Below are 24,478 nucleotides of genomic sequence, written 5' to 3' on the forward strand. Positions count from 1 at the left end.
CCCTGATGGTGTACCCAACACCTCCAAAAGCTCTGTGGGGGACTGGCAGAGCACAATGGGGTCCCAACAGGGCACGGCGGGTGGAAAGCACTCTGTGAGCCCCCCACAGCAGCCCGAGCCCCCCTCAGGGCACAGGCTTGCCATAGACACCTCCCCTGTCCCCCCTCAGATACCTGGACATCATTGCCCAGGCGGTCTCTGAAGGACAGACGCTGCTCATCGAGGACATCGGGGAGACCATAGAGGCAGTGCTGGACCCGCTGCTGGGCAGGACCTTAATGGGCAGGTCAGCACACCCAGTGCTCAGGGGTTTCACCTGCCCCAAGCAGCCACTGCTGCCCCAAAATGCTGCTAGATGCACCTTCACTGTGGGCAGCCTGGGAGCCTGATCCTTCTTTTGCTTTGGCCACATCCCCAGTGCTCTCCAGTATGTCCCATGGAGGACATCTGTACTGAATGTGGCCTGGTCCTCGGCATCCAGCTCATTTAGTGACTCGAGGACATGTTCCCTGGGACACCTGCCATGTGGCACGAAAAGCTGGAAGGGGAACTGCACCCCAGAGGCCATGAGGGGCTGCGGCAGGGCAGCCTCCAGCTCCTGTTCCTCCATCCTTGCCCTGCCAAGTCTGGTTTGGTACTTCTGCCCTTGCTGTGCCTTCTCCCAACCAAAGAAATTCATCCCAAGCGGCCAGGAACAGGACATAGGCTGAGGGCATCTGTCTGTGACGAGTTACTGCCCAGTGTGCGGGGATTAATTTGTTTAATTAACTGAACAGATACATTAGGATTGGAGATAAAGAAGTAGAGTATAACCAGCAGTTCCGCCTAATCCTGCATACCCGAAGTTTCAACCCGCACTACAAGCCAGAGGTGCAGGCTCAGTGCACTCTCATCAACTTCTTGGTGACACGGGAGGGCCTGGAGGACCAGCTGCTGGCTGCTGTGGTGGCCCGGGAGCGGCCAGACCTGGAGGCCCTGAAGGTGCAGGGGCATGGGGGGCTGCTCAGAGGGATGGGGAGGCCGGGGCACTGTGGAGGGTCTGGGCAGGGAGTGTCAGAGCTCCCCTCGGTGCCCGCTGCTGTTCAGCAGGAGCCAAGGAAGCTCCGAGCAGCCAGCACTGCCTGGGTGCACTCATCACCTCACCCTGGGCTGGTGCTGGGAGCCAGCAGGGCCACATCCACCCTCCCTCCACCAGCCCCTTGGTGCCCCTATGGCAGGGGGCTGGCGCCAGCCCTCGGGTGTGATCTCGAGTGACACAGCCCTGGGTGCTGCTCCTGCAGGCAAGCCTGACCAAGAGCCAGAACGAGTTCAAGATCAAGCTGAAGGAGCTGGAGGACTCCCTGCTCGCCCGGCTGTCGGCGGCCGGGGGAGATTTCCTGCGGGACACAGCACTGGTGGAGAACCTGGAGATAACGAAGCGCACAGCCAAGGAAATTGAGGAGAAGGTAAATGTGCTCGCTGGAGCTGGTGCCACAGGCAGAGGGACAGCTCGGCTGGGCACCCAGCAGGAGGGTGGGCACTGCTTTGCTGTGTGACGGGGTTCTGGTGACACCCACCCCCCTGCACCTCCAGGTAAAAGAAGCCAAAGTCACTGAAGTACAAATAAACGTTGCGAGAGAGAACTACCGGCCGGCAGCAGAGCGTGCATCCCTGCTGTACTTCATCCTGAGTGACCTCTGCAAGATCAACCCCATCTACCAGTTCTCTCTCAAGGTAGCTGGGGAGTGAGGAGGGACAGAGATGTCTGTGGGTGGGACAGAGTTGGGGCAGCATGGAGATTCGATGCTTCAGCTTTCATGCTGCTGACAAGACCCCAGCAGCCACAGGCTGATGCCTGCTGGGATCTCCTCAGGCCTTCAACGGGGTCTTTGAGAAAGCCATCGAGCGAGCAGTCCCCAGCGACGACACCCGGGAAAGGGTGATCAACCTGACCGACCAGATCACCTTCTCCGTCTACGTGTACACTGCTCAGGGCCTCTTTGAGAGAGACAAACTCATCTTCCTGGCCCAGGTTACCTTCCAGGTAATCCCTCCTGCTGTACCACAGGCATTCACGTGGCTTGTTCTCTTACTCTGGTGCTGCTGTGGAAGCTCAGAGCCTCTCACCCCTCACACTGGGGCCGTGGGTTGTGATGCTGCACTCCCAACTCTCAGGTCCTGGCCCTCAAGAAAGAAGTGAACCCAGCAGAGCTGGACTTTCTCCTGCGCTTCCCTTCCAAGACTGGAGTCACATCCCCTGTGGACTTCCTGCCGAACCAGAACTGGGGTGCTGTCAAGGTGGGTCTGTGCAGTCACCCACTGTGCCAAGGCGATGCCAGCACGGTGCAGCGGGTCTGGGGTCACCTGCAGGGGGGCCCTGGGCACGAGCAGAGCCCAGGAGTGATTCAGTCCTTCTCTGTGGAACCTGAAGGCGCTTTCAGAAATGGACGAGTTCACCAGCCTGGAGAACGACATCGAGAGCTCAGCAAAGCGATGGAAAAGGTTTGTGGAGATGGAGGCGCCAGAGAATGAGGTGCTCCCCATGGACTGGAAGAACAAGACACCCCTGCAGAAGCTGTGTGTGCTGCGGTGCCTGCGCCCTGACAGGATGACCTATGCCATCAGGTACCTGGTGCCCAGCACAGGGCTCTCCTGCAAGAGCCCAGAGTGTCACCACTCCAGCTGCAACCAGGCACTGTTCCCATCTCACAGGGTGGTTCTATTTTTCTGTAGGAACTTTGTGGAAGAGAAAATGGGAAGCAAGTATGTGAAAGGAAGGAGCATTGATTTCTCTGAGGTGTACAAAGAGAGCAGCCCCTCCTCGCCCATGTTCTTCATCCTCTCCCCTGGTGTTGACCCACTGAAGGACGTGGAGGCTCTGGGTGAGGCACTGCCCACCCCAGACTGGCACCAGCCCCCTGGCCAAGCGGCCAGAACTGCAGGGACCCACTCAGTGCTGATACTGACTGCAGACATTCCCCTCGCAGGCACGAGGCTGGGATTCACCATTGACAACGGCAAGATCCACAACGTGTCCCTGGGGCAGGGCCAGGAGGTGGTGGCAGAGCACGCCATGGAGGTGGCAGCTGCCGAGGGCCACTGGGTCATCCTGCAGGTGGGCGGGGGCAGTGGGGCACAGCACAGGGCACACAGTCCTGCCAGTCCAGGCACAGCACGCAGAGTGACCCTGCTGGCGATGGCAGTGACACTGCCTGGGCTGGCTGGCTGCACCCAGCACCTTCCCCCTGTGCAGCCACAGCAGGAATCGGGGTGGGGGGAAGTGAGATTCTCAAGGTGCAGAGTTTCTTTTGCAGAACATCCACCTGGTGGCACGGTGGCTGAGCACGCTGGAGAAGCTGGTGGAGCAGCACAGCCTAGAAAGCCACCCCGAGTACCGACTGTACATGAGCGCCGAGCCAGCCCCCAGCCCCGAGACACACATCATCCCGCAGGGGCTGCTGGACAACTCCATCAAGATCACCAACGAGCCGCCCACAGGCATGCGTGCCAACCTGCACGGAGCCCTGGACCTCTTCAACCAGGTACTCCCGTGCTCCTGGGGCCATTCTGGGCTCCAGGTACAGCTCATCCCCTCCTGGGCTCCACAGGCTGAGCACCTCACCTCAGAGTGTCTCTGCTGCCGGGGACACTGCACCTGGAGCCAGCCCTCACCAGCACGTCCTCCTGGAGTGCCCAGGGGCCCCCTCTGGCAGGGGTTTAGGGGTAACCAGAGCTGCCCGAGGGTGTCCACACAAGGAAGTGCCAGGTTGCCAGTGCCTTTCCTGAGGCTGAACCTGGAGCTGCTGCAGCTTTGCCAGGAACAAGCTGCCTCAGCTGTCAGCAGGGCATTGAGGTGTGAACTCTGAATTCCTCCATAAACAAATGAGTGCAAAAATTACCAACGAGGAAATCATTAAAATACAATTGTGTGCCTTTTTTTTCTAATGAACACTTTCGGTTCTCTTTTGCCTACGAGTGTTCTTCATGAGAGGGGCATCTGATAGCAGTATTCAGTTGCAACCTACCCTCACTGTTCCTCTGCAGGAAATTCTGGAGCAGTGCAGCAAAGAGGCGGAGTTCAGGTGCATCCTGTTTGCCCTCTGCTACTTCCACGCCGCGGTGGCCGAGCGGCGCAGGTTCGGGACCCAGGGCTGGAACAGGTCCTACCCCTTCAACAACGGCGACCTGACCGTCTCTGTCAATGTCCTGCAGAACTACCTGGAGGCCAACGCCAAGGTGAGGGATGACGAGGTGACTGCTCCTCAGCACAGCACAGCACACATGCAGCAATTGGCCTTGCTCAGAACATTCACCGGTTTGCAGCACAAACACCATCTCACAAAGCCCAGAGCCAGGAGCAGCTCCTGCTCTGCTCCCTGCACGCTCACGCAGGGGAAGGGGATGAGTACTCAGCCTGACTGAGATGGCTGAAAAAGGCATCAAGCACCAGCCAGGCAAGCGCCTGCTCTGCCCACCTGCCTGCTCCAACCCATGCCTTGGTGGCTGGTGGGTGGTTCCACCTAAAAAGCAAAGCCTGCCCCAAGAATGCAGGTGCAGTGAGCAGGGCTGAAGACTCACCTTTAGACCTGCCCTCACAGATGAGATCAGTGCTGGTTGGAAAAAAGACAGGATTCAAACACAGATGGCTGTGTTCATAGTGGGACAGGGAGAAATCTATGGGTGATCAAGAGACACCCCTCTTCCCAAGCCTCTGTGTGCCCAGGGACTGTCACCTCCCTCACACACAATCCTGCTGCCATCACTCTGTGGCTGCATGGGGAACTCCAGGGAGAGCCCCAGCTTGAGCCTCTCCGTGCAGGTCCCGTGGGATGACCTCCGGTACCTGTTTGGGGAGATCATGTACGGGGGGCACATCACGGACGACTGGGACCGCCGGCTGTGCCGCACATACCTGAGCGAGTACGTGCAGCCCGAGATGCTGGACGGGGAGGTGTCCTTGGCTCCAGGGTTCATGATCCCTCCCCGCATGGATTACGAGGTGAGAAACATTGCAATCTTCTCTAGAAAACCCCTGCTCTGGAAAAATGGGCATGAGCACACGTTCCCCCTCACTCACCAAGGGAAAGGTAGGCAGAGAGTGTCAGTCCCCTGGGAATATGCAGAATTGCTGCAAAAGTAATTCCTGTGGTTGAGATGGAAAGGGAAAAGCTTGGCTGAGACACAAGTTAAAAAAGAGCCTCCGTGCCCACGGGCAGGTGCCGTGAAGGGCCCCACGAGTGGTGATGGGTTTTCAAGGTTGCAGGGAACTCTGGGCTCCTTTGCCTGCACTTCCAAGCTAAGGCTGACCCTGCACCCAGGCCTACCACCAGTACATCGATGACAACCTGCCAGGAGAGAGCCCCCACCTGTACGGGCTGCACCCCAATGCAGAGATGGGATTCCTGACCGTCACCTCGGACAGGCTCTTCCGCACGGTGCTGGAGCTGCAGCCCAAGGAATCTGAGGCTGCCGGAGGCACGGGTGTCTCCCGAGAGGAACAGGCGAGTAAAGCCCTTTGTGGCAGAAATAACTGATTTTTTTTAAGGTGGGGGGAAGTAATTACTTTGGGAAAAAAAACCTCTTAAGGGTGACAACTGAAAGGCTAGAGAGGGGAGGCAGATACAGGTCTGGAGACAACTGACAGAGCAGCCCATAGCAGGAAGGAAGGGATAGCAGAGGGAGGGGATTCCAGCCCTACTACAGCTTTTTAAGACCCAAGAGCAGTTAATAACAGAATGGAGTGTTAGTAACAGAGGAGGAGGTACAAAGAAACACCAGGGCAGAAAAAGAAAAAAGTCTTAACAACTTAGTTAAATGGTTCCTGCAGCACTTTTCTCTGGGCAAGAGCAGTTTATGGCATTCTCATTTCAGGTGAAGGCAGTCCTGGATGAAATCATCCAGCAGCTGCCAGACCCGTTCAACATGGAGGAGATGATGGGAAAGGCAAAGGAAAAAACCCCATACACGGTTGTAGCCCTCCAGGAGTGTGAGAGGATGAACATCCTGACCAACGAGATGAGGCGCTCGCTGAAGGAGCTGGACCTGGGACTGCAGGTACACAGCAGGCGGTGCCTGGGTCATCTCCCAGTATTGCAAAGCCCTCTCTGCTGCCTTTGCTGCAGCTCCCACCCACCAAGCTGGGCCAGGAGCACCGGGCAGCCCCAGCCTTGTGCCCCGTGAGCCCACACACGTCCCTCGGGCTGTCCCAGCACCGCTGCCGGTGACACTGCCTGGGCTTTTCTCTTTCTCAAAGGGAGAGCTGACGATTACATCCGAGATGGAAGAGCTGTCAAATGCTCTCTTCTATGACAACGTTCCAGAATCATGGACACGTTATGCCTACCCCTCCCTCCTCACCCTGGCCAACTGGTATGCGGACCTGCTCCTGCGGATCAGGGTGAGCAGAGTGTGTGTGACTGCCAGAGCCTGGGGTGCCCAGGACTCTGCCACCAGTGCGCTGCTTCATTGGTAACTGATTTATTTCTCGGTGTCAATTTAACCAGCCTGAAGTACCTGAAAAGGGCTGGTACTGCAGGAATGGGAGCAAAAGTCTGACCAGGGTTCCCATTACAGTATATCACTGTGGCAAAAGAACATCAGCTCCCCCTCCCCCTTATTACAACCCTGGGTGTCCCATAAAAAGTATTAATAAAACTGGCTTTGTTAAAAAATAACAGCAGCATTTTCTGCACTATGAATTCAGGGTTTCAGCATCATTGCTGCAGGGGAATCTGCTGCTTATTCCTCCCACACCACCTCCAGCCAGCCTCCATTCTGCAAGATCAGCTGAAGCCTGGCTTACGCACAGCAGAGCATCAGCTCTGCCACAGTGCCCTGCAGCTCACAGCACGCCCTCCACCCTAAAGGACTCTGCTGCTTTATTTTCCAGGAACTGGAAGTCTGGTCAACGGATTTTGTGCTGCCTGCAACAGTGTGGCTGGCGGGATTCTTCAACCCCCAGTCCTTCCTCACAGCCATCATGCAGTCCACAGCCAGGAAAAAGCAGTGGCCACTGGACAAGATGTGTCTGGCAGCGGAGGTGACCAAGAAAACCCGCGAGGAAATAACATTTCCCCCTAGAGAAGGCTCCTACGTGCACGGGCTGTTCATGGAAGGTAAAAGCTGCATCTCTGAGGTGTTTCAGACACGGAGCAGGCCCAGCTCAGCCCTTCTCCCTCGTGCAGTGTCAGCACTCGCTGGCGGCAGCTCAGAGCAGGGAGCCCTGGGTGCACCTGGGTCCCCCTGGATCCCCCTGGGTCCCGGCTCAGCCGCCAGCTGAGGGCAGCACTGCCCGGATCTCACAGCCCTACCAAACCAGGGATTTGTGTTTCAGCAGTTCAGGCTCCAGCTCATGAACCCCAGGGCTTCTGGAGCTACAGGGCTCTAGTGAATACATATGTCACATTCTTAGTTGATGCTTGAGTAAGACAAATTGAGAAACTTAAATCCATGATAATTACTGCTAAAGACAGGGAAGGACGCAGTTCAGCAGAGCAGCTAAGGAGTCCACTTGGACAAAAGCAGAGAGCACACAGGACAGCATATGACACATCCCAGCACAGCCAGGTCACCTTAAACTCTGCAATTCCCACAAAAAGCCGTGCTGAAGGGAGGGGTGGGGACAGAATTTATTCAGACATCCCACACACAGTAAGGCAAATGCAGTCGTGGGTCACAGTGAGATGAGAAGATGTCAGAGCTGCCCCCATGGAGCCACTCGGGGCAGGCAGGGGAGCAGCCCGGGGCAGGCAGGGGAGCAGCCAGTGCCAGCCAGTGCCAGTCGGTGCCAGTCCCTGAGCGCGGCCCCCGCTGTCCCCGCTGTCCCCAGGCGCGCGCTGGGACGTGCCCTCGGGCTCCATCGCGGACGCGCGCATGAAGGAGCTGACGCCCGAGATGCCGGTGATCCTGCTCAGGGCCATCCCCGTGGACCGCATGGACACCATCAACGTCTACGAGTGCCCCGTCTACAAGACACGGACGCGAGGGCCCACCTACGTCTGGACCTTCAACCTGAAGACAAAAGAAAAAGCTGCCAAGTGGGTCCTGGCTGGCGTGGCTCTGCTCCTAGAGGCCTAGATTTAATGACAAGGGAAAACAGCAGTACTTTTAGTTGTAAAAACCTCCCCGTTGTGTAACTCAGTCTGTGTTTGATTGTACCAGAACCGTTTTAGCAAAGTTTGAATAAAGCCAGTGCTGGAAGCGCTGCCGTGAGGAGCCTGCTCTCGCAGCACACGGGGTTCTCAGGGCGGATACTGGTTTTCCACTGGTGGTTTCTGACGTGGTGCTGGTGGGGAGCCAGACCACCGTGGGAAGCCAGACAGAACAACTGCACACAAGCGCTGACTCCTTTCCCTCTGCTGGCTCTCCATCTCCACACAGCTCTTTGTGTGACGGCTCAGTGCAAACTGAGCAGAAACTCCTCACGCTCCTGCATGGAGCATCTGTCTGGCTGGAGCAGACGCGAGAAGAAAGGGGCAGATTTGGCCCAGTTCACCCACACCCAACCTGCACAGCCCAGAGAAGGTCCAGCTGCAAACAGGCTCCTCTCTCAAGTATGTTATTTCTATTTCTAGGGTACAGAACCTACTCAGCCTTTTCTTCACAACAAATTATTTGTATCAGCATTAACACACATTAAGGTGAGTAGATCTGCCAAGGCTGGTCCCTTTGGCATAAAACAATTCACCAAAATCCCAGCCTGTGAAAGATTTGAACAATTAGCTCTAAAATAGTTACCTCAAACTTCCCTCACAGCTCACAGTCACACAAGCCCCAGAGAGCAGCTCATTTCGTTAGAGAGCAGCAGTATTTATAATCAGTTATGACTGAGTTTCACATTTACCATCGGCTTATTTCAGGTGCCAGAAATCCTGCTTGTGGCACTGCCAGATCAGAAACCCTTGCTCACACCCTACCTGCACTCCCACACCTTTTTACCTGGCTTCCAAACACCTTCCGTGCAGGATGTTACGGTTCAAGCCTCCTACTTCCAGCAAGGAACATCCCAAACCCACACCAGCACCAGGAGTCCTCTCCTGCCCTTTGACACTTGTGACATATCTGACTGTGAAGGAGCCAGGCAAACCCTGCCGAGGGGGAGCCCATGGCCAGGCAAGTGAAAGGGATGTGGGAACACCTGGCACACATACAGCAGTGCCAACCGCACAGACTGTGCCCAGCACAGGAACAGGCAGGAGGGACAGCCTGGAGCTCACAAGGGCTGCAGTCATGGGGCAGTGGAGTCACCAGGAACCCCAGGACAACACAAAACAGAAAAACAAAACCAACTGCCCCTGTTAACCAACACTACAGGGGCAAAGCAAAGCCCTGACTGGAGACAAAACATTTTAAGTATTCCAGCAATGCTTTCTATTGGCTGGTCAAGACAGCACAAACACAGTCTCTCTCTGCGAAACTCTGAAAGGGACATTTCAATTTTATTTCCAGGCATGGAAAATACCTCTGTATGGGTTCTCTGCCAGTGGCCCTTCCAGAAATTCTAGTAGACAAAACTCAGTCAGGACCTGAGCACTGATCCCAGCCAATGCCCCAGAGGAATCGAGAAGTTCTGGTTTTCCCCTCATCATCTGCATGTCCATGAACTAATTGTTCAAATCTTTCTTTCATGACAGAGCACTGCAGCTACTCACTACAGTCAGTGCAACATAATTCCCCATAATGGCAGCAAACTCACCCAAAGCAGCAACATTTCTCCTTTCAAAAGAAATTCTTGATCAAAGGTGTCACCAACTTCACCCACAGTTTCACATAACGACTTGGCTGCTCAAACGTTGATGTTGAGACCACACCTGAGCAGAGGTAAAGCTGCTCTTGCTCCTGAACAGGGAAAGAAACACCATGTCAGTAAATCCCATGTGTTAAATTATATAATGGTGTTTCAGAGAAGCAAACGCTCAGATAAAGCTGACCAGGGATCTTGCCACAAGTATGCACCATTTCTCTGCAAGAATTTGCAATTAAAACTCTACAGAGAACAAGGATAGAGGGCTTTGCCTTTTTGTGCCCCAGAGCTGCATGAGCTGAGCTTCAGTTTCAGAAAACTCCTCAAGGCCAGGCTGTAATTGCCAGAAAAGGAAACCTCACCCAAACCTCCTGGGACTGGCTTATGCGGCTCTTTCTAGAGACGGCCCAGGCGCCGTGTTTGCAGATGAATGTGCAGCCGTGATCTCAGCTAAATTACCAGAAACACTCGGGCCCCCCCAGCCTGCACCCAACTGCACGGGGAGGAAACGAACCACCCTGCTGATAACAACACTCACAGCACGTGAGAGCAGCGCTTTGATCACAGGTAACTGGGGGTTCCAGCACAAACAGTCAGGTTCCAGGATCTGCAGGCAAACAAGGGGCAGAACGGCTCCTGGAAGTTTGTTCATCATCTGTTTTTTATAATTGAAGCTGTCACAAACAGCAGAAAATACTCTGCACTATTTAAACTGAGGGTGGAACAGGGAAGCAGGAACCAAGTACTGGAAAGTAACACTAAAAAGATGAATCAAGACATTAATCGGCAATTCACTCTAATTTGAGAGCCCTCAAATGCTGAAAGAGCTACAGTCAGCCCTGCTGTGAGGATTCTGCTCCATGACCATCCATTATGGTGAGATCTGAGCACCAGAGGCAAGGCCAGTTCCCTGAATTGATCTCAGTTCATTCACAGAAGCACCCAAAGACACCCAGACCACTCACATTTCTTCCCAAATCTCAGCACACGTTTTTAAAATGGAACTGAACATTACACAGGCAAAGTGATTTCATGGCAGCATCCCAGGAATGGATTAAGTCTTCTAAAAAAGACCACAGAAAGTAAACACCCAGGCCATCTCAGAATCAGCTTCCAGCAATTGGGAATGGTTTAAAGCCCTTTCAATGAGATCACTGCAGCCTCGTGTGAGAAAATTCCTTTGTGTCACATTTCCATTGATTTTCCCCTTCCATTAGAAACAAGCAGAGGCAAGATATGAATTGAAATACTCAAGCAACTCTTCCAGTAATAGAATTGTTTTTGATTACATACACTCTGACTCATCTCAGGGAAGAGCCCTGATGCAAGAGGGCAATTCCCATTGATCTTGCAGACAATTCTGCCAGCACCTGCCTCACACAGTGCATTTCTGAGGGCTCCAAGTCACACAGAGGCACCAAACATCTGCTTTGAAACAGAACCCTGCAGAAGAAATGACTTGGGACAGTCAGTTCCAGCAGAAGATTCAGTCAAGACAGCTGGAGAACCAGGCAGGACTGGGAGGAGCAGCAGAAGTGCTGAGCATTACAAGCTTCCTAACTAAAAACAGCACAGAAAAACCCTGGGACGCTGAATATCAAACCACTTCAAAATGTTTGTGTCAAGATTATATAATGTCGTTATTATTATTCAAGATAGGAATTTTATCATAGAACCTCATGGGCGTCCCAGCCAGCCCCATCCCTCTTCCAGACCAAGCTCAGCCACTCCAAGGGCCCAGGCTCACTAGCCCAGAGCCTGCCATGCCCTGACAATGCCCAGTGCTGGGTTAAGGCTCAGAGGGGCAGCGTGGCTGCAGCAGAGGAGTCAGCAGGTCCTGCACAGGCTGCGTGCACAGCCAGCCCTGAGCACTCCCGGTACCCGGGGTCACTGGGGACACACATTCCTTCCCGTTATGGCCTCATTTCCCAGCACTGGGCACTCGCAGCAGGCAGCTCATCAATAGTCACTTCACTGACAGCTCCTCAGGACTCCCCATGCTCCAGCAGCTTCTGAGTTATTGTAGCTGGAGGCTTTTACTGCCGCTGCGTCCTCAGCACTCCCTGGGTGCCCCAGAAGTGCAACATCCCCACTGCATCCCTGAATCTGCTGCTTACCTGATGCAGCTGCTGCTGCAAGGCTTTATTTTCTGTCACTATTGCAACCTGAGCCTCCAAGTCCCGATGAACCGATCGATATCCGAAATTCGGAGAGCCAATCAGGGTCAGGCAGGGCAGGTCGCTCCCTGCCAGGTACAGCCAGAGGCCTGCAGGAAAATGAGGGAGAGGCAGCGTGAGAGCCAAGGGAATGGCCAGGGTGGGCTCACACGGTGCCTTCACTCAGAGTGAATTAAATGCTTTAAACATGGATTACAGATTCTGTACAGGAGCTCAAGAGCAGAGAGCAGCCCAGCAGGGCCTGCAGGGCTGCTCTGCTGTGTGCAGCGTGTGCCACTGTGGGGTGTGTGGGGTGTGTGGGGTGTGTGCCATGTGTGGGGTGTGTGGGGTGTGTGCCATGTGTGGGGTGTGTGCAGTGTGTGGGGTGTGTGGGGTGTGTGCAGTGTGTGGGGTGTGTGGGGTGTGTGCCATGTGTGGGGTGTGTGCCCTGTGTGGGGTGTGTGCAGTGTGTGCCCTGTGTGGGGTGTGTGGGGTGTGTGCCATGTGTGGGGTGTGTGCCCTGTGTGGGGTGTGTGCCATGTGTGGGGTGTGTGCCCTGTGTGCCATGTGTGGGGTGTGTGCCATGTGTGGGGTGTGTGCCCTGTGTGGGGTGTGTGCAGTGTGTGCCCTGTGTGGGGTGTGTGCCATGTGTGGGGTGTGTGCAGTGTGTGGGGTGTGTGCAGTGTGTGGGGTGTGTGGGGTGTGTGCAGTGTGTGGGGTGTGTGCGGTGTGTGCCCTGTGTGGGGTGTGTGGGGTGTGTGCCATGTGTGGGGTGTGTGCCCTGTGTACCCTGTGTGCCATGTGTGCCCTGTGTGCCATGTGTGGGGTGTGTGGGGTGTGTGCCCTGTGTGGGGTGTGTGCCATGTGTGGGGTGTGTGCCATGTGTGGGGTGTGTGCCCTGTGTGCCATGTGTGGGGTGTGTGCCCTGTGTGCCATGTGTGGGGTGTGTGCCCTGTGTGGGGTGTGTGCAGTGTGTGGGGTGTGTGGGGTGTGTGCAGTGTGTGGGGTGTGTGCGGTGTGTGCCCTGTGTGGGATGTGTGCAGTGTGTGCCCTGTGTGGGGTGTGTGGGGTGTGTGCCATGTGTGGGGTGTGTGCCCTGTGTACCCTGTGTGCCATGTGTGCCCTGTGTGCCATGTGTGGGGTGTGTGGGGTGCCCTGGCACAGCCCAAATCAGTGTTCTGACTGAGTGCAGCACCCCCAGCGTGCCCCAGGAACACACTGCCCCAGAACAACCCAGAGCAAGTCCTGTCACTGCATTAGAGGCTGCTTTGCACCACAGTGAATTCAGAAACACCAAGAGAAGACAAACAGGTTTCCAGTGAAGGAACCAGCCCCAAAGTCCCAGCCAGACAGGCCAAGTCTGTCCAGCCTGTCCCAGGGCCAGGGAGCAGCCCCCATCCTGGGACCATGACATGAAGAGCATCTCCCAGCTCTGGCAGGTGAATTCACATGCCACTGTGAAGAGACACGGATGAGAAGTGCAAATTATTTCACACCCTCACTTCCAGAGGAGCCACCAGGACTGAGATCAGACTCTTGCCAGGGCACCTGGCCCCCACTGCCACTGACCAACACAGCTCCCACAGCTCTGCCAGCACAGAGAGCAGGACAGAGCCCAGGACAGGTTTTCAAGGGAAAGATGGAATTATTCTCAAGCACATCACTGCAGCAGGGCAAGAAGGAACAGCCACAGGAGAATCGGGACTGCTGCCAAGGAGAGGCTGTGTGGCCACTCTGCACAAATGGAGCCAGAAAGCCTTTGCTCTCCTCAGCAGAGCCCGGGGTGAGTCTCTGGTAGAGGCTCATCCCCATGGCTGGTCACACACAGACTGCAACAAAGAACCCGTAGCATAAAAACCACCTCGGCCTTAAAATAGCAGCAGGTTTCCCAACTCAGCCCCAGAGCAGTTCCAAGAATGCCTTGAGTAAGATGCTGCCGATTCACTGCCAGTTCCTGTAAGCTGCTCCCCGCCCCCACAGCACACTCACAGGGCTGGCACTGCCCTGATGCCTCCAGCCCTGCGGGCTCACCCAGCACAGCGGGGCTGCACAGCCCACCGCGGGCCCTGGCAGCGCATGGCACAGAGCTCGTCCCCTTCTGCCACCAAACAGGACCCTGCCAGGGGCTGTCTGGGGCCTGCCCAGCCAAAGGCTGGAGCCCTGCCCAAGCAGCAGCCAGAGGAGCAGATTCCTTGCCTTCCCAAGCGTCCTGTGGCAGCCCCACAGCCTTTAGAGGTCTCTGGTTTCACGGCCATCTGGCAGGATCTGCTCCAGCAGTGACTCACCTTCCAGCAAGGGGAAGCGCGGCTTCCCAGCGCCAGTCAATTGCAGTGACAGGGTTTATCTCACAGCACGCAGCACCTGCCAGCACCCTGCCACCACAGCGGGCTTGGGAGGGACCCTGACCCCAAGGGATGCACCCCTGCCACCCCCAACAGCACCCAGGGCAGTGGCAGGTGGGCTTTGGGAGGGGCAGCTGCTGGCAGTCCTGCTCGGACGTGCACCGCACCTGTGCAGAGCTCTGCCACACCTGCATGGGCACCCACGAGAGACAGCCCTGGGAGACGTTCTGCGTGCAGATACAAACATGCTAAGGGGAGCAGCAGGGGCGTGCAGCACAGCCCCAGTGTCTGGGGATCCCAAGGGAGACTCAAGGGTGTCTCATGTCTCAGGCCAGAGAGGAAGCACCAACAGGCCCTGTCTGCTGCTGGGAATCTCCTGCCCTCAGCCAGGAGCAGGCTCCATGTGCTCCTTGTGCCCATGCCCTTCACAACTCCAAGGCTTCCTCCCTTCCCTCTCCTGTCCTTGTCCTCTCTGCCACACCACGTGGCTCCTGCAGAAGGAAATGAGGTGAATCCAACGTGTGCCAAGGGCAGAGCATGCCGGAGGAGGAGCTGCACACTGATCCTCCCAGCACTCTGAAGGGGAATGGAAACACGGCAGCAAATGTCTCCAGCTGTCCCTGCTGCTAGCAGGGGAGCTGCTGAACTCCAACCCTGCATCCCTCTCCAAGCAAACAGCCCACAGCAGAGAGCCCAAAGCACTGTCCCAAAGGCCCAGCTGGCCCAAACAGCACCGGTGACCATCTGCATTTTGGTAGCTGGGAAAAGCAGCCCCTGTTTCTGGTTTATGCCAAACCACATCCCACTGGGAGCTAGCAGTGCTCAGCAAAGGCAGAACCTGGGAATCACAGATTGCTCAAGCACGTACAGGCTGAAAGACACGGGACACCCCGGGCAGGCAGGCAGGCAGGCAGGGCCCTCCCTCGTGCTGCCCTGTGTCAGATAAGGGTTTTCCCTGCACTCCTGGCCGGGCTGGGGAGGGGCACTCTGGGATCTGTTTGTCATTTCAACACAGAGGCACTCAGCAGCACCCAGGGATTTTCGACAGTCGAGAGAAGGCTGACTGGGCATCTTTCCCTCCCCGCCACCTCTGAGCCTCCCCTGAGCACCCTGCGAGAAGCAGGGGGATGGAGCCATTCCTACCAACAGCTCTCTTCAAAACAGGCACAGCCAGAGCCCCAGTGCTCCAATCACAGCCCACACACTCCAGCTGGAGCACCGTGCTGAGCCCCTGGGAGCTGGGCACAGTGTATCCAGCAGGAACCCAGGCTCTCCCAGAGAAGACCTCGAGGGCAGCGTTCATTAACTCACTGCACGTTAGCCCATACTCCTTCCTCAGCCCTTGCCCTCTGGCTGCCCTGACTCCCATAAGCACATGCTGCAGCTCCTCACACTGCACCCCCATGAGCTGGGAACGGGAGCTGGTGCAAATCCCCCAACACTGACACTGTCCCCATACAGACCTGCTGCTGGGAAGGCCCCGGGAGCAGCTCCCTCCCAGCACCCAGAACTGCTGCAGGGTCCCCAGCAGAGCCAGCACTCCTGCCTGCTGAAACCAGCCAGGGGTACACGAAACTGCACCAGGGCACTGACTGCATCATAAACACATCCAGATGCTTCCTTTCCTTCACATCACCTTGTCATCCAGGCAGTGCTTCAGTGCCACCACAGGGACAGCTCTCACATCATCCCTGTGACTGTACTGAACCAAAGGCAAAGGCAAGGCATCCCCCAAGTGATCCAAACCCTCCAGGATTACTCAAGCACGCTGTTTGAACCTCGGAGAAGTGTTCTGAAGGTTAAGCCCAGACTGGCACCCAGCCAGCCCCTCACTCCTTTCGCAATCCAAATGCACAGCTCTCACACACCTCTGAACAAGACCCCTGGGGATAAGGGCTCCTTACCTTTGGCATGGAACGTCCAGCCAGCACGGGAGTACTCCTGCAGCTGCACCCTCTCCTGCTGCTGCAGGCAGCAGACCTCGCTGTAAAACTGATGTTCAATGTAAACGTAGGCAGCCGGGATGGCACCTGCCACCCCTTTGGCACCAAAAAACCCATTGACCTCGGGCGAGGCCAGCAGGATCCGGTACTCGGCCCTCGTGCCCAGGATGAGGTCCATGTAGGCCTGCGTCAAGTTGAAGTAGCCAGTGGTGAGGTATATCCTGGCATCCCGCTCAGCCTCTGTCAGCAGGGTCTCTGTGACCATCTCGTCTATTTGAATCCCAAAAGGTTTCATTTGGATTAAGGGATAGATCCAGGTGTCGGGTTCTGGTTTCAGACTCCCAGGTGCTTGAGAGCCTTGCTGGGATAAGAGGGAGCTGCCTGGATGGCTGCTGTGGAAAGTCTCGGCGTGAAGGCGCTCCTGCCGCGTGCGGGCAGAGTTGATGACCTCCATGACCCTCCTGTTGGCAATCTCACAGTAAGCCACTTTGTCTCCTGCAGGAAAAGCCAGAGAGATGGGTCTGAGGTCTACAGGCACACAGCTACAGTCACCTCTTACACACCAGGGAAAACTACTGACAGCACATGGATACAGGAACAAACAGGAGCCAACACAGACTGCACGTGACTCTCTGTCTTAAGCCCAAACCAGCTGTTTCAAGGTCAGCAGAGCTACATTACAGAAGAGAAATGCTCAGCAACTGGCAGCAGCCTGAAAAATCCTCTGAGAAAGGAGAGGACGAGCACAAGGCTACGCTGACAACCAAGAATGAGCTGGAACAAACAAATAAACTCCCACCCCCAGCCTGAACTTACATCACCCAGCAGCGCAAGGCCAGGACAAAAACTGATGACGCAATCAGCCTGGCATTTCACTGCCCTTCTCTGCCCAATTTTACGCTTGTTCCCAGTCTTCCTGAACTGATTCCCATTTGATTCCCAGAACAACCTCTACGACAAAAGATTAATTACCAACAATAGCAGCACATTCATAAACCCTTCAGAACACGCACACACAGAGCACCTGGAATTGCAGCTGCTAATATCAGAAAAAACTTCTCAAAGGACTGAAGTTCTTGTTTAAGGCCAATAGCAGCACATTTATGAGGCAGCAGATTTACTTCCAGTCTCTGCATGCCCTGTCAAATCAGCCTGTGACAGCCACTGTGCTGGGAAAACCCCAAATGACCCAGTCCTGAAACTCAAGCAATCTTGATTGTAATACTGGAAGGCACAAAACAAGACAGCCCACAGCCTGAACAATGGTCAGACACCCAGCAATTCCCGTATGGATGGAGTCTAAGTCATCCTTAAGCCCTGGCTGTCACCCCTCTCTCTGGATGCCATCACCCAAGCAGGTGAGACAGCCCCCTCCTACCTTGGTATGGGTGTACCATTCCCTCCATCATCTGGACTGTATCATCCTGCTGCAGCTGCAGGGACACGTCTCCAATGGCGTCCACAAGCTCTGTGAAGAAGTCTGCAATCTCGGGAGAGTCCCGCAGCAAGACGTAGCGGTCCTGACGGTTGGTGAAGTACAGATCACTCAGGTTTGCACTGAAGAGAAAGGGAAGACACAGGTTCAGAGCAGGAACAAGACTCTCAACCTCCCAGGCCAGGCTTAGGGCCTCACTCTGGGACAGCTGCACTAAAGCACAAATTGGCCATTTCCTTCAGAACCTCAAAATATTTCTCCCATTAAGAAAGGCTCGCTTTCATCTGAGAATCTCACGTGCAGGAACTGTGGTTGCTCTCTCATTCAGAAGAGCACTGATAGCATCACAATGGAGCCCAGATGCTCAGACAAGGCTGGCAGCACAGACATCCTGCCCAGAGGCCAGGGAACGACGGCACCAAGGCTGGACGCAGCAGGACTCACCCGCTCAGGATCACGTTGTCATCAAACAGATAGACCTTGATGTGCTGCAGCCCGATGGTCTCGTTGAAACGCTCTGGAATCAGCAGCCGCAGCAGCCCACGCAGGTTTGGGGTGTGGAACAGGGACACACGGACCTGCTCGGGAAATCGCTGCAGCAACGGGACCAGCATCGTTCGGGAATTCTTCCTGCCTGGGACAGAAAGGGACTTTCACACAAACATCACACAGACAGGACACACCGTGACACAGCTCCTCAGCTGGTCACAGGGTGAGCACCCCTCCCGTCCACTGGCACGTCACATGTTTTCCTTTTCTCTCTGTTTTTTTTAGATCACTTTCACTTGTACTATGTCAGTATTGAAACTGACATTCAGAATCGGCCACAGGGCAGCTCTGACACTTTTCCAGCTTCTTAACCAAGCCTCACCAGCACTGGCAACACATCTACAAGAGTCACTGTAGATGACCACAGGTTCCTGATTCAGTGTGCTGCTGCTTCCAACAATTCCCATTCTCCTTTTAAAATGAAACGTAAGTGAGCATGATGGGTAAGGGCAAATGCATTAACAAATAAACCAAGCAAGACTACACAAGTTGCACAGAGTAGTTTGGCCCTTCTTGCCCCTACCACCTATTTTTTGGAAGAAAAGCTGTTCAGCTTGAAGATTTTTTTGGGAATATGCAGTTCTGGAATACAAAAGGCCAATCCTGAAATGTGCATGCTTCAAGCAACTAGGTCCAATTGGCCAAGATACCCACTCTCGGTAGAACTGTCTCTCCAGCCTAACAGTAAAATCAGGCTCTGACAAAAGCAATGAGCAGCAATTCGTACCCCGGGAGCCCCTGGTGTAGTCGAGGAGAATGGAAACTCTGAGGTCGGGTGAGCCTTTTGCTTGCAGTGACTTCTCCAGTGTTTCTTCTAAGCAATACACCTGCAGAGAGAGTTCTCTCCTCATTACAAAAGCAAATACACTTTCCAAGGGAGGTGCTCAGCAGCAGGAGACTGTGGCCAAGACAGCTCCCACACCGTGGTGCGAGTCCTTCCTCCTTGTGCCAAGCACAGCCACTTCAGCCCTTGCATCTGCCAGCCTGGCAGCCTCCACCAGCCTAAAGCCATAGATCAAAGGGCCTCAGTTTTACATGTCCACATTCTTCAGGTCCCACAAGAGCAATTAATGTTCACAGAAAAGGTCCCAATATCATTCCCAAATCACAGACTCGCATCACCAAAGACAAACATTGGCAGGAATTCACTGCACTTTTATTCTTGAATTACAAGGTTGTTTGTCACATGCAAATTCAAATCCTGTGTGCAAGCCCAGACAAAGTTGGGCATAAATCCTATGCAGGTTCCATCCACCTTTACCCTGCCAGGGCATTTGCATCCTAACATCAGAACCTGGCCAAGGCCAGGCTACTTCCTCAAGCCCTTGGGCAAAAATGCTTTTGTTTCCAGAGGAAAGAACAAAAAAACGCAAATACCATGAAGCTAAGCTGATCTCAGTCTCAAATGCAGAACATCAACCCTTCATCTGTGTCCTGCACCTGGAGCACCAAGCACAGCACTACACACCTACAGCTCGAATCCCGTTCAAGAAAAACGCCAGGGAAAAATAGATTCCCCCGACCTGAGTTTTACAAAGCCCCCCTGAGCACTCTGAACAGCAGGCCAGTCCCTCCTGACATGTCCAGGCTAACTATCCCCCAAAGAAGTGCAGCAGCTCCCTGGCTCTATACCAGACCTCAACCAGAGGCGTGCCTCCCTTGCACATCCCTCCCCTGCACTCCCCTCCTGGCCTTCCCAACCCTTCCCCACTCACCAGCTCCTGCTCCAGGATTCCCGTTCCCAGGTACAGCGAGGCCATCACCACCCTCTGCTTGGCTGCTTTGATCTGCACCTGGGAGCAGCAAAACACAAGTTCCATTTCACACAGGCTGCCTGGGCCTGAGGAGCCATCAGCCCAGGCCTGGCAGTGCTGCACTCCCCTGGGAGGAGGCCCTCAGCCACATCTCTGCTCTGGCTCCCTGGCCCTGAGGGAGGAAAGGTAACACATGGACAGGGGTGACATAAAACACACGGAGCACTGCAGGGCCACAGCAGCACCACTGCTGCCTCTAAAACTGAAGGAAGAAACCAGTGCTTTCTGGGAAACTGAAGGGCACACTCCCAGCAGCTAAACCTATTCCATATGAGAGCAGTTACCGGCAGCAGGTGCAAAACTGGGATTGTATCAAACCATTCCCACAAGCTGCAGCCCACACCTTACCTTGAGGAGTTCATAGAATTCCGCCGGGGATGAAAGCACCTTGACATGCGAGCTGGAGATCCCAAACTCTGGGACCAGATTCCTGATCCACTGGAACCTGTGCGCTCCTTCTGGACAGAGGGAGCACGGTGGGGCTGTGACCACTGGAACAGGAGGGCTGAGTAGTGGGGCTAGAAGGAGCCATGATGATCTGTGCAAAGAAAGAGGGAGAAATTCTTTGTAGTGAAACTTTTGCTTCCCAGCAAGACTCCAAGCAGGTAAAGGAAGAGCTGCAGCCAGGGCCAATACATGGCAGGGATCCACAATGGCACGAATGCCTTTCCCTTTCCATAATCTGATCTGGATCACCAAAGCCAAATGTAGAAACAGAGAGACACAGGCAAAATGTGGGAGAACAGATCTGAACATCACCAGCTCCTTCCCTGGGCTGGCATGGAGATGAGGGGAAACAACATGGGAGGGGAAGGAGGCCGGGAGCTGCAGAAAATGAGAGTGGGGATGCTCAGGTGTCTGGCAGTGCTGTGCTGGTACCACCTGTACCTGTAACCAGACACTTCTGAATTATCTCCATCACACACACATCAGCCAACACTCCCTTCATGTCAGCTTTGTTCTCAGCTGGGCTGAAGTTCACATTTTGGGTTTATTAAAGATCATGCTGCTTTAAAGAAAAAAATGCCTCCATCCCTCAATCTTATCCAAAAACAGATCTACAGCACACGAGGTGATCAGGTGCAAGTCCCAGTAAAGGCAGAGCAATGGCACTCCGAGAATGACCCAAAAAAGGAGCGACTATGTCCCAGCAGGAATGTGCCAAGGGCCATCCTACAGCAGGGATCCATCCCCCTCCAGCAGTGCCACCGACCGAGGGTCACAACTTCCCCTGAAAACCTCACAACCCGGTGAGGGAGACGTCAGGAAACTCATTCTTCAAAAAGAAATTTCGGAACAAATTGAATTTCTTTGAAGTCACTTTGGGAAGAAACCAGCTTACTGCCAGCATCACGCAGCGGGCGACAGGAAGCAAGCGGCGACTTCTCCTCTCCGAGGTTTCCCACATGCAAATTCATCCAGTCACAGAATAACCCCCGGCAGGAGTCTGCTCGCATGACAAAACCACCTTTCAGCACAATTAGCAGCAGCAGCTCCCAGGAGATCCGGGAATCCATGAGCAAGGGACTGCAGTGCGTCCCTGGACCCACAGGGACCGTTCCAGTCTGCAAACCGCGCTGACGGGAGCGGGGTTCCTGGGATGGAAGCGGGCTGGCTGTCTCACCCTGAGCACAGCAGGTCCCCACCAGCAGCAGCCACTGTCCCGGGGCCCATCCTGATGATCCCATCCTGACCATCACCACCACACACCAAGAGGAAACTTGATCACAACCTTTACCAGAATCTGTTACGAGGAACTTCTGGCTTTTTACCACAATCCAGAGCCCAAATGAACACAGATTCCAGGAAGATGATTTCACTCATCTGGTTCATGATACAACACTGGATCTTCACAAGGTTTCCAAACATCCTTACAAGGAAACCAGTTCACAGTGGTGTTTCCTGGCAAATCCACGAGTTTGTCACTGACTATTCATGAGCACCGAAATCTGAGTCAGTCAGCGCAGGAATTCCTGGGATGGTGGGTTTTAACGGATCATGTGGACTGGGCTCAGCCTGAATACCCAGAAGTGACAGAAATCACCAGCACAGACTGTTAAAAACAATGCAAACATCCCCTAAAAGGCACAGAAGAAAATTAAAGCAGAACAGAAACACAAGAAATGCCACCTTTCAGGCACATTCTCCTAAGTCTCTACAGAACCTGAGCACAACCTTCACACACCTTTGCTCACCTCAAGCCTCACAGGCCACACACAGAGAGCAGATTGCCTCTGTTCCATCTCTGCAAGGGAGCACAGCAAAGAGAGCGACAGGAATTCACACTGGATCCAAAAACACAGGGTTTTAAAACCCACCCAATGCTCACCCCACAGAGCAGTGGCATCACTGGGCTCTAACCCAGCCCTGCAGGTCACAAACAACATCCTCTGGAATTATTCCCAGGGAGGGAGCAGTGGCAAATTTTATGTATTTTATAATAACAACCAACAGAGAAGACTATTGTCCTCATTATCCCGTTGGCCAACCCAACTCCCTTCCAGAAGCCAGACCAGTGGCCAAGCAGACACTTTCCAGAAACATGATTCCCAGAAGGCATTTTCTAGCAAGGATTGCTGGAACTGTGAGTCTAACTGCACCTGCCTCCCTGCCTGTGGCCCTGTACCTGCCTGCCTGGAGCCAGGGGCAGCCCCCAGGGCAGCTCTGAAGGCTGCAGGCAGCGATGGGTTGAGCTTGGAGCATCTGGACTCTGACTGGAACATTTGGAGGAACTTCAACCTGCAGCACCTGTACTACTTGGTTTGGTCCAGATTAATTCTGCATAGGTCAATTTATCCTCGCTAATTGCATCCTCCAGATTTTTCACTCCCTAAGTAATTTACAGTGTGTCAACACTGTTTCCTGTTTCAAACCAATACTGAAATTTACACCTTATTCAGCATTGAGAACCTTTGGCTTTTAGAATTATCAAATAAATCCGTATTTTGCTCCGGCCACAGAGCCACTGGCAGAGCAACTGGCTCTCAGAGCAGCAGCTTCTCCCACCAGTGACTGACATCAGCCCGGTACAACCTTGCAACCACGCACACACAACTATCAGAAACCATGTAACATTATGAAGAAATCATCAAAATTCCACGCTGTGACAAAACAGATTTCAGAGGAACAGAAAGTGAACTAGGGGGGAGCCTTTCCACGTACTTCACATCACTGAGTTAACCAGAAAGAGAAAACGGAATCAAAAGGAACCACCTCAGACCCCTTCTGAATAAAAAGTTTACCCTAAATAGAAACAAGGGATTTTCTGAGGTGTGTTCTATTTTTTAAAACGTAGGTTTGGTACGAAACTCACAATGCAGCTGAAACCCCTATTCACTGTAAAACCTCATCTTCAGAGCAGGAGGTGAAGTGAAACTGCGGGACACGGTGCTGTCCTTTCACCCACACAGCAGCACACGGGGGATCCACAGCGCTGCTCTGCCAGCTCAGTGACTGCTTTCCAGGGCTCAGCCGGATTTACCTGCCCTAAAAACACCGGCGAGACCAAAACACAAGTGTGGCAAGAGTTTCCTTGGCGTGAACAAGAGCACAGACTGATGATGCAGCTCCTCCAGGAGCGCGGGGACAGCCGCTGGCGGGTCCCTGTCCCTGTCCCTGTCACCCGTGCCAGCCACCGGGCACGGCGTGCCCTGCCCCTCACGGCTCCTGCCCCACGGGCACAGAGGGGGCTCACTCCTGTTTCGGCCCCGTCCCGCTCGCCCTCCGCGACCACCGGGCCCGGGGAGACTGAGCCGAACCCAAACCCGCCCAGAGAGCTGAGCTGTGACAGCCGCGGGGACAGCGGGAGGCACGGCGATGGGAAATGGAGGGGAAATAACGCTCAGCTGCCGTCCCGAGAGCGATCGGACACTGGGGCGAGCCAGAGGGGTCTGCGAGAGCAGAGCCGAACCCGGCTCCGACCCCGGCCTGGGGATACCGGGCTGCCCTTCAACTCACGCGGCTTTTCCAAGAGGCTGGGCCGGGCCGGAAAGGGGAAGCGGCGAGCGGGGGATGCCCCGGTAACGCGACACCGACTGCGGGGGCGGCCGAGGGCTCCCGCTGCCTCGCAGCCCCGGCGGGCTCCCGGCCGGTCCTTACCTGCGGGCGCGGCGGTCGCGACCGCGGGAGAGGCGGTCGGAGAGGCGGCCGAGCAGCGCGGCCAGGCCGAGGCCGCCCCGTGGCAGCCAGGCCGAGAGCCGCCGCCACAGCGCCGCGCCGCCCGCCGCCATCGCCGGCGCCTTCCGCTTCCGCGCTGCCATGGCGACACCGCCTTCCGCTTCCGCTTCCGCCCCGCCCGGCCCGGCCCGGCCCGCGGCCCCCGGGAGCCCCGGCCCGGGCGCGCGGGGTGTCCGCCGCCCTTCCCCGCCGTGCCGCCCGGCCTGCGAGCGCGGAGCCCGTGGAGGGCCGGGAAGGCTCCGGGAGGAGCGCACGGAGGGCTCGTTATGCGGCGGGGCCGCGCCGGGGCTCCCCCGGTCCGCACACGTGGGACGGGCTCACGCGGAGCCGGATCGCCTGCCC

At 55.2% G+C, this 24,478-nt stretch overlaps 2 protein-coding genes across 4 annotated transcripts in view; one reads left to right on the top strand and one right to left on the bottom strand.

Moving 5' to 3' along the window:
• DNAH17 (dynein axonemal heavy chain 17) overlaps window positions 1-8,055 on the top strand; it is a 32,242-nt gene extending 24,187 nt beyond the window's left edge. Inside the window, exons 64-80 of the mRNA XM_054293058.1 lie at window positions 170-286; window positions 777-981; window positions 1,281-1,445; window positions 1,573-1,713; window positions 1,853-2,023; window positions 2,155-2,277; window positions 2,411-2,604; window positions 2,713-2,861; window positions 2,967-3,094; window positions 3,294-3,521; window positions 4,024-4,215; window positions 4,799-4,978; window positions 5,298-5,480; window positions 5,851-6,033; window positions 6,233-6,376; window positions 6,869-7,094; window positions 7,808-8,055. Coding sequence (XP_054149033.1) covers window positions 170-286; window positions 777-981; window positions 1,281-1,445; window positions 1,573-1,713; window positions 1,853-2,023; window positions 2,155-2,277; window positions 2,411-2,604; window positions 2,713-2,861; window positions 2,967-3,094; window positions 3,294-3,521; window positions 4,024-4,215; window positions 4,799-4,978; window positions 5,298-5,480; window positions 5,851-6,033; window positions 6,233-6,376; window positions 6,869-7,094; window positions 7,808-8,055 — 2,977 coding nt within the window. The remainder of the gene's footprint in view (window positions 1-169; window positions 287-776; window positions 982-1,280; window positions 1,446-1,572; window positions 1,714-1,852; window positions 2,024-2,154; window positions 2,278-2,410; window positions 2,605-2,712; window positions 2,862-2,966; window positions 3,095-3,293; window positions 3,522-4,023; window positions 4,216-4,798; window positions 4,979-5,297; window positions 5,481-5,850; window positions 6,034-6,232; window positions 6,377-6,868; window positions 7,095-7,807) is intronic.
• On the bottom strand, window positions 7,902-24,219 carry PGS1 (phosphatidylglycerophosphate synthase 1). Of its 3 annotated transcripts, none has more exons than XM_054293091.1 (10): window positions 24,059-24,219; window positions 20,309-20,498; window positions 19,862-19,939; window positions 18,874-18,973; window positions 18,042-18,231; window positions 17,541-17,719; window positions 16,124-16,657; window positions 11,839-11,987; window positions 9,674-9,816; window positions 7,902-7,989 (listed from the first exon to the last, which is right to left on the bottom strand). In XM_054293091.1, exons 1-9 carry the CDS (start codon window positions 24,217-24,219, stop codon window positions 9,697-9,699), a joined length of 1,701 nt encoding a protein of 566 aa, XP_054149066.1. In that variant the 3' UTR covers window positions 7,902-7,989; window positions 9,674-9,696. The 3 variants fall into 3 exon arrangements, with proteins under 3 accessions (XP_054149066.1, XP_054149067.1, XP_054149068.1); XM_054293092.1 differs by having other exon boundaries at window positions 7,979-8,051; XM_054293093.1 differs by lacking the exon at window positions 7,902-7,989 and adding an exon at window positions 8,063-8,428.
• Window positions 24,220-24,478: the final 259 nt, after the last annotated feature.

Source organism: Melozone crissalis, unplaced genomic scaffold (assembly GCF_028551555.1).
Source record: "Melozone crissalis strain CALT ecotype California unplaced genomic scaffold, PUWL_Pcris_2 ptg000129l_1, whole genome shotgun sequence".
Lineage (NCBI taxonomy): Eukaryota > Metazoa > Chordata > Aves > Passeriformes > Passerellidae > Melozone > Melozone crissalis.

Excerpts from the sequence above, each read along its gene's own strand:
- PGS1 (XM_054293091.1), bottom strand. The coding sequence starts at position 24,219 with ATGGCAGCGCGGAAGCGGAAGGCGCCGGCGATGGCGGCGGGCGGCGCG. Across the intron at positions 20,499-24,058 it reads CGCGACCGCCGCGCCCGCAG|ATCATCATGGCTCCTTCTAG; the intron begins GTAAGGACCGGC and ends TTCTTTGCACAG. Across the intron at positions 17,720-18,041 it reads GACAACGTGATCCTGAGCGG|TGCAAACCTGAGTGATCTGT; the intron begins GTGAGTCCTGCT and ends CTTTCTCTTCAG.